This window comes from Impatiens glandulifera, chromosome 7 (genome assembly GCF_907164915.1).
Source record: "Impatiens glandulifera chromosome 7, dImpGla2.1, whole genome shotgun sequence".
Taxonomy (NCBI): Eukaryota; Viridiplantae; Streptophyta; class Magnoliopsida; order Ericales; family Balsaminaceae; genus Impatiens; species Impatiens glandulifera.
The window spans coordinates 14,215,954-14,230,060 of record NC_061868.1 but is presented as its reverse complement, the minus strand read 5'-3'; the positions used below and the strand labels follow the sequence as shown (position 1 = coordinate 14,230,060).

Genomic DNA, 14,107 nt, shown 5'->3' with positions numbered 1-14,107 from the left:
GGGTTACATCGTCTCGCCACCTCATTGTCACCGTAGCACCACATGTGTTAGCATATTGTTGCATCAAGTGCTGTGTAAGTACAATAATAAATATTTCAGATAAACATGATGAAAATTTACACAATATGGAAAAAAAGGGATATATGTCAAGAATAGTACTATATCTTCACTTGTTTATTGATTTGGCCATAAAATCCAGTCTTTGCCAATGTTTTGGACGGATGCATTGTCGGTTGCCTGCACATGCATGAAAAAAACAGTCTTTGATAGTATTTACTAGGGTTTTGTGGAAATAATATACAAAACCCTAACACTATGTACGTTTCCTAAATACGATGAATTTTCATTGAACGTGACATTTTGAGAGTTGGGTTTCCTAAAGATTAACGAGACAACGATATCCCATAACATAATCTAGGGTTTAGTGGTTTCATAATCCTAAATATGAAAAGTTTACTATTTTGGTGTACGTACTATTGTGGAGACGTGAAGATGATGCTTCTGGTCTGGTCGACAAGGAGTCGGATGCGAATCGCCGTGAAAGGAGGCAAGCTTGAAGAGAGAGATGAATCGGGCGGAAATGATTATAAAATAATCATATTATGGTGTATATATATTCATGGAACCTGGGCGAACAAGTCTTCTCTCGAAAAGCGACTATTCATTCCATTTCACATGACACCTGGACCAGGGGCGAATAAGTATTCTCTCGAAAAACGACTATTCGTTCCATTTTATATGGCACCTGCTCTAGGCGAACAAATCTTCTCTCACAAAGCGTCTATTCATACCATTGAACCTGGGCGAAGGGGTATTCGCTATACAAATGAATTAATTGAAGCGAATAAGTCTTCGCTTTAAATCATATCCTCTCAATTATAATTTTCATTAAAAAATTAAAAAAAAGAATGAAGTAATTTGAGCGAAGATTTCTTCGCTGCATGTCATTTTTAATTAATTGAATTAATATTTAATAAATGGAAATATAAAATTCATGTTAATTTTGGTCTTTACATACAAGGGTAAGTATATTTCCATGACAGACAAGCGGTCTTCTCATGGGTGGGTTGGAGGGTTTACATGAATGTCAGGTTAAAATTAATTGAAGCGAATAAGTCTTCGCTTTCAATCGTCTCCTCGTAAATAAAAATTTAATAAAAAAATTAAAAAAAAGAATGAAGTAATTTCAGCGAAGATTTCTTCGCTACATGTCATTTTTAATAAATTGAATTAATATTTAATAAATGGAAATATTAAATTCATGGTAATTTTGGTCTTTACATACATGAGTCAGTGTACTTACATGAGAGGTAAACGATCTTCTCATGAGAGGGTAGGGGGTTTTACATGAAGGTCAGGTTAAAAATAATTTAAGCGAAAATTTCTTCGCTCCTTAGCATCTCCCCGTAAATAAAATTACATAAAAAAATTAAAAATAAATGTGAAGTAATTGAAGCGATGATTTCATCGCTGCATGTCATTTTCAATAAATTGAAATAAGATTTAATAAAAAGAAATATAAAATTCAAGTTAATTTTGGTCTTTAAATACAAGGGTAAGTGTACTTCCATGACAGGCAACCAGTCTTCTCATGGGTGGGTTGGGGGGTTTACATGAAGGACAGGGATCCTAGGCGAGGAAATCTTCGCTCCCTTCGCTTCTCACCCTTCCTTCTCACATGGCGCCCGTTAAGAAGTGATCTTCGCTGAAGCATATGAATAATATATTAATTCCCTTAAACGAAACCTGAAACGAAACCCGGATTCCGGATTCTCCCTCCCCCCTCTCCTACCCAGATTAATTTATTAATATAATAATAATGCTACAATTTGATTGGTCCGCAACAGGGGAACACGGGAATCGATAGCAGAAGATCCGGATTGTTTTAGCTTGGCCTCCGCTTGGGCTGGGCTGCGTTTGTTTGCGACATAAACAGATTGTATTTAATTTTATATTTTTAATCAACAAAACAAACCTAATTAAGATAAATTAATAGATGCTAGATCTCATTTAGTCTATGAATTGTTTATTTTATTTATTTGTACATTTTAAGATACCATTTATAACCAAATTAAAATTTATGATGCAATAACCGCGTACAGAAATTTATGGAAAAAATTTGTTGTCTCGTGTTTATTTTAAAATAAAAGATTGAATGTTTAAATCAAAATCGAGAGTTTATGTAAAATCGTTAATAATTGTAAACTCTTAAAATCTAGAGTGTACTCATCAATATCAATAGTAAGAGTTTAATATGAAAAACATATGTATAGACAAACACAAAGTTTGAAACAGACGAACGGTTAACATTTTTTAATAATAACAATGATATAGTTAATTGTGACATAAGTACACGAGATACTGCATTATGCAATTCTTATGCAATACATTATAATTGTTATTGTGTCACTTTTGTTCTAGGTCATGATAGAAATAAATTTGAGTTGTATTAAATAATAAAATATATTATAACATTTAATTTATATGTAGATAGATAAATGAATAAAAAGATATAATAATTAAATTTAAATGAGTGATCTTTGGTATATATATTAAGTACAATACTCTTATTTTATGCTAACACAAAACAAATTTGACTACTTATTAATTTTTATTCTTCCCATATTTAAATTGAAACATTATAATGGTAAATAGAACAAGGAATACTAATCTTTGTACTTTCGGGTAAGTACTAGGGTTTTTTCTTTTATTCATAACCAACTTTTTTTTTTCTACAGTGTCTTTTCATAGATAAACTATACTACATTACTACTGCTTATAGAATTGAGGAGGATTACACGATGAGCGGTGAATCGATGGTATAAAGTTAGGTTGATTTATTTATATATATTAATAATTATATTATATATAATACGGAGATAAATAAGTTATCGTATTAAAAGAAAATAAATATTAAAGGAATATGATAATATACGGTAAACTAATATTTTATAATATATATATATATATATATATATATATATATATATATATATATATATATATATATATATATAAAATTATACTTAATTTTTAAAGTGTCCGGAATGCCAGGTCGAGAGTTGTGGTTAATTTGGATATTTATGTGAGAGTAAATGGATATTTGGGTCAATTTGTGGGTTGACCCGCCTATAAACTTAAAACAGTTAAAAATAAAATTAAAAATGTTATTTGTATGTTTCGAACTTGCAACCTAACAAAAACAAGTACAAACTAATAACCAAATAAGCTAACAACACTTTATGTTTAAGATTCAACACCAAATTTGATGAACACGAGATATTTTAACAATAAAAGTTCAAATTTTTAACTAAGTAATTTATATATATATATATATATATATATATATAATGATGCTTAATTTTTAAAGTGTTCGGATTGCCGGGTCGAGATCTGTGGTTAATATGAATATTTATGTGAGAGTAAATGGATATTTGGGTCGGATTGTGGGTTGACCCGCCTATAAACTTAAAACGGTTAAAAATAAAATTAAAAATGATATTTGTATGTTTTGAACTTACAACCTAACAAAACAAGTACAACCTTTAACCAAGTGTGATTGATATGTGGTTTGTCGAGAGATAATAGACCGATATCATTTGAAAGTGGTTAAACAAATATGAATCAAATATTTTATTGACCAAAGTATGAGGTCACGATGGTTATTATTAAAAAATATGAATCAAATATTTGATTGACAAAATGAAAGTGTAAAATCACGAGATGAGAGATTCATTCCGAAAAAATATTTGATGAAACATGTGAGAAAATAAGTTGTTTTATTGAAGTGAATAAAATATGTAATGAGAACGTTATATTTTTTTACTTTAATAATTTTAAACATTGAATAAATATTATTATAATTTTTTTAATTTTTTTTTTATTCTTATTAATGTGGATCACACGAAAATTTTCTAGTTTAATTAATAATATTATATATTAAAAAATTTGGGTTATTGAAAAATGGAGTTCTATATATACTATATACAATTGTATTGATTGGATTACCTCGGATCGGGGCCACCGTAACTTCATTTTATCACCATGGACTCTACATCCCACAAAACAAGGCTATAACATACCAAAAACTCACAAGAGATTCTCCTAGAAGAATGAAAAACAAAATCACGTCATTATTTGTCATATAATCTAGAAATGCACTTCAATGTCCTAACTAAATAAGCTGGATTTTCAACTAGCAAGAACTTTTTCTATAATGAACCATATGTGAATGTGATGAGCTACCTATCAAATTAAAGCTTATAACCATGCATACCTTTCCAACTGTTATAACCCACCCCTGTCATTCACAGCAGTTAGGTCTAGCCAACCCCTAGAAAATTGGATTTAATTTTTATGACGTTTAACTAACTACTACCTAAGTTTCCTATTTAGGACAAGCTTATGGATTAGCTTAGGTTGGCTAAAGGGAGTATTAGGGTTAGAGAACATCAGTTAATATCGTGTGTAGAGATATACACCATTAACATTTGAAGCTCTCGTCAGATAGTGCATTGTGTCACCAAAGTTCATAGAGCTCATCCTTGGTTGATAGAAAGTCGTCCTCAGTCAGTAAGAGCTTTCTAATGTACATGTAAGTAACAAACTTGGTCACAAAATTCAACTTCAATAAGATTTCGATTTACTCCGATTACATTTTCTCTCTTGTTCATTGCCTAATTTGAAATGTTCCTACACTTTGGTTTGTCGCTAAAAGTCTTGCGTATTTTGGTGTTTAATTAATCAAAATAGCATTCCTTCATAGAATCGTGTCGACGTAGTTTAAAAATAATGCAAATGATCGATATAGAAATATCAGAAGTAGTTATATGAACAATGATTGTGTGCCGGAGTTTTTTTTGGGACTCAAAGTTTTATAGATGTAATCAAACTCGTGACATTTTGATCTTTTATTCTGACTCTTACTCGGCTCTATTGGTGGGGTCAAGTGTGTCGGAGTTAGTGGAGTCTTAAATGATTTTATGATTGAAGAAAGCTGGAAGATCTCATTTGAAAACTAATTATAAATTTGATATATAAATTTCTTTTAATTTTGGTTACATTACTTGTTTTCTCTGGTGAGTTTTCATTATAAGCGTGAATGATGTGGTTGCATATTCTGTTGAATCAGGGCTAAATGCATATAGTTAGTTTTAAGTCTTAGGAATTCACATAACCATGGAAGATGTTTCAGTTGGGATTGTTATAAGATTTAGAAAGAAAGTTCAATTTTTTAAGTTACTCGGGATAACGAATGTTGTATTGATAAAAAAAATATGTATGAAGAAGCTACTAGTTTAGTTAATGACTAGTAGGGAGGGAGGGATTTAAGCATGGCAATTTGAAATTGCCCAAATAATAGAACTGAATTGTCTTGGGAGGAGTGGGTTTGAAGAGACGACGATGGGGGAGCGGGTTTGGAGAGGCGGCGAGGGGTGGCAGCGTATTTTGGCTAAGATTTGGGAGGCTAGGGTTTATAGTGTGGGCGACAAAGAGAGGAGCGGGTTTGGAGAGAGAGAAGGGATTGGGAGAAATGATAGAATGGGAGGTAGTGTTTGGCGTTTGGGAAGAGTTTTGGCGCAAAAGAAATATTTACGTGATAGATTAAAAAATTTCGACGGTAGGTAACCACAATATTTTTGCATTAAACAATACATATCGCAAATTAATTTTTAGCTAAAGAGTTCTGCAATTACCTATGCATTAAAGTGGAATATAACGTTGAACTGCAATAGTTTTGGCAATAATATATATTGAATGTCAATGTCGTTTTTAATGCTATGGCATATTTGGTAATTATTTTTCGGCTCTCGGGTAAGAAATGCATATTTAGATAGCAACTATTTATGCATTAATTTCCATTTAGTGTTGAACTACAATAGTTTTGACAATAATATATATTGAAGGTCAATGTCGTTTTTAATGCAGATTCAATGGCATATTGAGTAATTATTTTTTTGCTCTCGGGTAAGAAATGTATATTTAGATAGCAACTATCTATGCATTAATTTCCATTTAGCGCTGAACTGTATATTGATGGGCAATGCCATTTTTAATGCAGATTCAATGTAATTTTTAGTAATTATTCTTCTTATTCGTGAGCAACAAATCCTGCGATGTTCAAATACTAGTTTTCATTTTATATAATTAGAATATTGCAGAATTTAACAAAATATATTAAGCAAAATAATCTACAATTAAATCAGTAGTAACATTTCAATCTACAAAATTAAAATATGTCATCTCCTAATTGTTCTTCCCCATCTAATCTTTCTAAAAAAACATGACAATCATGACTTTTAAATCTGATCAACCTAGATTCAGTTATGTCAATGCATCTTGACAAATTGAAAATATAACCATTTGGGAATTTCAACGTCTTCAGCCATTTACAAATTATGATATTTGCTTTCCTCGTCAAGGTATAAGAAGCCTTCTTAGGCTTACGAGACATTGTATCAGGATCAATATGTAGCTCTGGACGATTGTAAACAAGAAACATATCTTTCCTAGTATTAAGGTTATCTTTCGTCTTATCCTTCCCATTCATAATGGTATTTATAATGTTTTCAAACACATTCTTTTCAATATGCATAAAATCAATGTTATGTCGAATGAGAAATTTTGACCAATACGGAAGCTCCCAATAGATACTTCTCTTAGTCCACTTGTAAGAATCACCAAATCCATGAGGATACTCATTGAGAGATTCACTTGCAAGTTTGTAATGTGAAATTTCAAACCATATTTCATTGCCATCTTTTATATGGGGATGAAGAGTTGTTTCCACCCGGTTTTTTATAAAATGTTGTGTGTCATTTCTGTAAGGATGCTCCGGCGGAAAAAATTGTTTATGACAATCAAAATAACAAGCCTTTCGACTATATTTTAATCGATTTTTTTTTATTTTTTCATACATATTGGACAACAATCAAGTCCATGAGTACTCCAACCCGACAACATTCCATAAGCAGGAAAATCACTAATAGTCTATATCAACATTACCTTCATGTTAAATATTTCATCCCGGGAAACATCATAGGTAGGAATACCAACATTCCACGGCATTTGTAAGTCTTCTATCAATGGTTAAAGAAAAATATCAATATTTCTTTGTGGACTTTTTAGTCCGGGAATAAATAGTGAAATAAACATATACGGTGACTTCATGCACATACCCGGTGATAGATTGTAGGGTATTAGATTTATTAGTCAGCATGAATATGATTTTCCAAACTATACGAAATGAGCAAATCCATCTGAACAAAGGCCAAGTCGAACATTTCTTTGCTCGAGTGCAAATATTGGATAATGATGATCAAACCTCTCCATCAGAAGGATGACACATGATCTCAGGTTTGTTAACATGACCACCATGCCATGTCATGTGAGCGGCGGTCATATTCGATGCGTACAATCTTTGAAACCTAGGAGCAAGTGGAAATAAAATAGTTGTTTATGGGGCTTCGACTTAAGAGAATTTTCTTTGAATCTAGAAAGATTACAAAACCTGTATGATTGTTTATCAATATCTACGCCCAATAAAGCATGCAACAATCTCTACATACATCGATTCTAATCACGGGCAAACTCAAATCTTCAACCAATTTATTCATGCGATAAAAACTATCCGGCATACAATTATTTTCTGGTCATATTGACCTAATGTAGTCCAAATTTTGATTTATAGCATGCTCGGTCCAATTGTTCTCGAATTTCATGTTAAGTTGTTTTACCGTAGCTGATAGTTTACTCTCACTTTGATGACCAGGCCAGATTGGTTTATGTGACGCGTTCAATGCAATCCAGAACTTTTGAGATAAAATATGTGTGTTTAAATTGGTAGAAGCTTCATTCTCCATATTTGGTTGGTGACTTGATGCCATGTCATATATCATTGACTCATACGCATTTGATCTTTCATTGTCACCTAACAAATGTCGTTTACGTTGATAGTTGTATACATTTGAGTTCTCAATTGGTTCCCCATGAGCAGCCCACATATAATAGTTTTTCATGAATTCATTTCTTAGCAAATGATTATGTCATAATTAAGACGAAATGAATTTTTGAATACGACATTTTTTGCAAGGGCACCTGATTTTTTCACCATCCATAAAAGCAGGTTGAGTCGTGGAAAATGAAATAAACTCTTCTAAACATCTTTAAAATATTTCAATGCGTTCATGTTTATTATTGTACAACCAAACCCGATCCACCCTCATTTTTTAATCTGCAATATATATATATAATCAATTATAAGAATCAAATGTATTTATCTTAATATATAAATTATGTTGTATAAAAAATAATATTTAAGAATAATATGTGATATATATAATCAGAGACAAGATAAGAATAATATGTTAAATATATAAAATGTATTCAAGATCTTGATATTTGTTCATCAAATGATGAAGATTCTCTAAAAATGTGAAGACATACATTAAAATGAGAATATTATCACTTATATATATATATATAAATTATGAAGATAGAAGATAGAAGATAGAGACATATATTTACCTTGATGTTAAATGAAATTATATATATTGAAGAACTTGATGGTCTTCATCAAATGAAGAAGATAGAAGATAGAGAAATAGAGATATTGAAGTATGTAATTGTAGAAGATTAAGTTAAGGAAGTAAGTACACAAGTACATTGGTAGTTGGTGGTAGTTAGAAATATTAAATACTTTGTTAATGCTAAAATTATTACTAGTGTAATTAGTTTTAACGTGAAATAGATATCCGCAATATATTTTGTAATATTATATTATATCAATACTGCAAACGTTAAAGCAATTCGACGTTGAATTTGGTTTAGTGAAAATTTTACTACACTGTCAAACATGGGAATTATAACAGTGAGTTGAAACATATTTACTAAAAATATCATTCATTCTGCATTAGATTTCGCAATAATACGTATTATCAATATTGCAAAGATTAAATCAATTCGGTGTTGAACACGGTTTAGTACAAATTTTACTACACTGTCAAATAGGGGAATTATAACATTGAGGTGAAAAATATTTACTGAAAATGTCATTCATTTTGCACTAGTTTTCACAATAATACGTATTAACATTAATGCAAAGATTAAGCAATTCGGCGTTGAATAGGGTTTAGTGCAAAGTTTACTGCACTATCAAACATGTGAAATATAACAGAGAATTGAAAATTATTTACTATAAATGTCATTCAGTTTGCACTAGTTTTAGCAATAAGGCGTATTATCCATATTGCAAGGATTAAAAAAATTCGGCGTTCAACACGGTTTACTGCAAAATTTATTGCACTCTCAAACATGGGAAATATAACAGAAAATTGAAAAATATTTACTATAAATGTCATTCGTTCTGCACTAGTTTTCGCAATAGAGCGTATTATCATTATTGCAAAAATTAAAGCAATTCGACGTTGAACACAGTTTAGTGCAAAGTTTACTGCACTCTCAAATATGAGAATTATAACAGAGAGCTGAAAAATATTTACTAAAAATTTCATTTGTTTTGCACTAGTTTTTACAATAATGCATATTATCAATATTACAAAAATTAAACCAATTCGGCGTTAAACAATGTTTTGTGCAAAGTTTACTGAATTCTCAAATAGAGCAAGATTTCTTAAATAATTACAACATATGGTTATTGCAAAAATAACAGCAATGAGACGATGAACATGGATTAATGCAAATATTAGTACACTATAATAGACGAGATTTTTATTCGAGAGTTTAAAAATAATTATAGTATATCGATCTGCACTAGTTTTTGCAATAAAGTTCCTCTTTTTAATGCAAACGCTAATGATGTATAATTTTCTAAATGGTTTAGAGCAAAAATTAATGCACACTAGTATAGAGTTTTTTTTAACAAAGAGAGGAATAATGTTTTTCAAACGTTCTGCAATAATATTTGCATTATTATATATATAAAAAGGCTAAATATAACATAAAATCATAACATTTATAACATATATAGATTACTAAAACAACATTCCATTTAAATCCAAGACATTTGAATTCCTAAGAACCATTGTTTAAACATACAAACATAACCAAACAACCAAAAAAATATTCAAAGTTATACAGAAACCATAATTATATTCAATAAACATTAAAATAAAAGATTAATCTCCCAATTTACTCTTCTTCATTGCATCAGATCTGTCAGCCTCATGGATATTCTTTCAATTTTTACCTTCCACCATAATGTTGATTAAGTCACTTTGTATCTATAGTAATTCATTAACCTAACATTATAATAAATAGATTAAAACCATAATTACCTATTTATTCATCCCTTCGAAGACTTCGACCATTGCTTTGGTAAGACTGTCAATATTAGCCAACATTAAACTCATTTTCCTTTTGCAATGTCTCTTTCTCGTTCGATCCGGTGGTGGTGAGTCTTTCAATTTCAGAGTGAAGTATATAGATTATTTCGTATGCTTCACCAATCAGCAAGTTAGTAGCCTCCAACTCGCTTGGTGATTCGGTATTTGTGGCTGACAGCGATACTATTTCCTTCTCATCTGAGCAAGAAGTGAATGAGCTTGACTTGTTTGAAACAATGATGAAATGAAGAAAAAAATGTTTAGAGAGAGAAATGGGTTGAAAAAAATATTTTATGAAGATATGAAAATATGTTGAAGAAATTGGGATATGTAGAAGATGAAATGATGAAGAAGTATTAATGATGGCGTGTGAAGTTGAAAAAAATATATGGTTGGATGAATTGATGGTTGGATATATTTTATTAAGACTCGCAACAAACCTTGCATTAAATATTTATTAATATTTTGAAAATTATGTTTCATGTGAAAATTCATATAAATTAATGCACAATTTAATGCTAAGAGATTATTTATAATGTTTAATGCGAAACCTACTAGTAATAGATTACTATAAAAATTCAAAATTATTAAATATAATATATTGCGAAACGTATTGTTGGCATATGTCAAACGAATATTTCAAAACTAATAAATATATATACAATATAGTTTGCAATAATAACATTTCATACCATTGCAGAATTGACTGTGAAGAAATTATATATAATAATTAATACATAACTTAATGCTATATTATTACGAATATTTCAAAAATTATTTACAAAACTATTATAATAAAATTGCAGTGTCAATTGCAAATATATTATTTATTAGTGTTAATGCAATGTTTATTACAGATTTGCTTATCAATATTATCTCATTTACTTACAACTTTAATTTGCAATGATCACTGTCTTATTTATATACAGTCTTATTTATATAGTATTTGTTACAATAGTTAATTGAAATAAATTCTATTGTAAAAGATTTTGCAAACATTGACATGAATATATGTTAGTATTATTATAGAATTATTCTTGGCTTCCTTATTACTAATTTAGTTGTAAGGATATATTAATATAATTTTAGAAAAAATATTAGATTTTTCTATTTGTAGTAATATATTTTGTATTAAATTTTTTTCATATTATATTTTCTGTAAAATTATGTTTTTGTTGAAAATATAGTTAAAAAATTTGCAATATTTTTATATTTTTAATAGATGGTGTATTGCAGTTCTTCAAAACTTGTATTAAAAAACAAAATGTTGCATCTATATTATAAATTAGACAATTTTTTTATAGTGATTTGTTTAAGGCATAATAATGATACCGGGTTCTAAGACATTTTTTATATTACAACAAAAATATTGAAAAATTAAGTTGGAGATTTGTTTGACTATTATAATCTTTTTTTTATAAGGACTATTATATATAATTAATAATTCATCACCGCTAAATGTTTGCCACCTGCATCCATATTACGCTGCATGCATCCACATTACACCACCTGTTTTCTTAGCATATATCCATTAATGAGCCGATCCATTTAAACATATAAGCGGAAAAGATATAAATACAAAAAAACCTTAGAAGATAGTGACATTGTATTAATCTTTTGATCCGGGACACAACACACGACATTATCATTTTTTTTTTCTTTTTTGGTTGAATAGGAGATTTATATATCTGAAATAAAAATAAGTAAACATGTCTATCCAAACACAAAGTCTGGTACACACAAACGGTTAACTTTATCAACACTTACATGAATAATGTTAATCGGAAAATTTTCTTCTCCAAATATTATTAATAATTGAGCTTAATATATGTAATTATCAATTTATATTAAAGTGACTATTAATTTACAAAATAAACATAAAACTAATATATAGTAGTAATATGATTTAAAGATATAAAAATAATAATATATATATATTAATAGTAGAAAAATATGTTTTTACAAAATAAATTTTTGTCTCAATTCCAAACAATTAAGAAGTGGTCAATGAAGGCTGCTTGTTTGGCTCTATATGTTGTGAACATGTGACATAAGTAGACAGATATATTATGCAATTGCTTATGAAATACATTATAATTGTTATTATGTCACTTTTGTTTTAGTCCATGAATGAAATTAATTTAAATTTTTGTTAAATAATAGTATTTATTATGACATGTAATTTATAAAATATCGATATATTTTGATAATTTTTGTAGGGAATATGCGTCATTCCATGATGAATGACAAAATTTAAAAATTCTCCATGTTATTAAATTTTCTACTCAAGAAATGAAACATCCTTCTTTAAAATATTTTCTACAGATATTATCGTTACTCTAACTTATATTTAGATAGATAAATGAATAAGAGATAATAATGAATTAAATCCAAATGAAATTGAGTTTGTAATCCAAAGAATACTCTTATATCCACTTACTCACCGACACGGTTGAAGTGTTAAAACCAATTGTTCCCGAAATATGTTAACAAAAAAACAAATTTGACTTCTTATTTAATTTTGATACTTATTTAAGAATAAAATTGAAAATTTCTAATAGTAAATCATGACTAAGTGCATACAATATATAATGTTCTTAATTTCATGAACCTAAAAATAATATTATATGTCAAAAACAAACAAACCGCTAGTAATAAGTATCATCTTATCTTATCTATATATATATGTTAATGTAGGATAATATGAGCAGTACTGGTCTTTCTATAAATAGGCTTGAAGATCCCTGTTCAATTCCATCCATTCCAACTAGTTTCCTTTTCAAGTAAAGCAAAGTGAGTGTGAAAAAATGGTTCATAAGGGTGTAGTTTTCGGGGTGATTCTTCTCTTCATCTTCTCTGCAATAGCCAAAGCTGATTCAAACCCTCTTAAAGGTATTTTTATTATTAGTTGCAAATATTTTGTTATAAGAAAACTAATTAATCAATATATTCTTATTATTGTTTATGGTATTCATGATATGTAGAGGAGGATAAGAAGAAACCAGACCATGTGGTAGCTGGCGGTGAACCTCAATACTCGGAGGATCAGTATGGTCGCCGGTGTTGCGGTTGGGGACCTGGAAAGCGATATTGTGTTCGGTGGTGTCGTAACGCAGAAGAGGTGGCAGCTTTCGAGGCATATGAATTACAAGCTGGAGTAGTGGGAGGAACGCAGTATTCGGAGGATCAGTTTCGTCGTAAGTGTTGCGGTTGGGGGCCTGGTCGGCGATATTGTGTGCGGTGGTGTCGTAACGCTGAAGAGGTGGCAGCTCTCAAGGCATACGAAGAAGAAGCCAAAAGTGAAGAAATGCAGTACTCGTTTGATCAGTATGGCCGTCGGTGCTGTGGTTGGGGACCTGGTGGGCGATATTGCGTGCGTTGGTGCTAAGTGACGCCAACTATATAGCCAGACACATGAAGTTCTCATGTGCCTTATCAAATAAAACTTGGCCGGGAAAAGGGTTATAATAAGATAATAAGAAAAATAAATAAATATAAAAGTGAGTTTATTTTGATGCTATCAGTAGCCTGTATATCTCACTCATAAAGTGAACTTATACTACAAAAAAATGTACCATTATCGACGAATAATTATCGACGTTTAGTTAGCATCAAAAATATGTAATGACAATCGTGACGGTTTAATCCAAAAAAAAAATTAATCGTCGAAAAATTAATAAATGAAAAAAACTTTGTCACAATAAATAAAGATATTTACTCATAATTAATAATCGCCGCTAAATTAAAAGATAAATTTCCATAGG

General features: G+C 29.8%; 1 protein-coding gene across 1 annotated transcript; it reads left to right on the top strand.

Annotated features, from left to right (window-relative positions):
* The first annotated feature begins 13,116 nt into the window (after positions 1–13,116).
* LOC124910676 (antimicrobial peptides-like) lies at positions 13,117–13,799 on the top strand. Its single transcript, XM_047451351.1, has 2 exons — positions 13,117–13,235; positions 13,328–13,799. The coding sequence occupies exons 1-2, from the start codon at positions 13,151–13,153 to the stop codon at positions 13,729–13,731; spliced, it is 489 nt and encodes a 162-aa protein (XP_047307307.1). The 5' UTR covers positions 13,117–13,150; the 3' UTR covers positions 13,732–13,799.
* Positions 13,800–14,107: the final 308 nt, after the last annotated feature.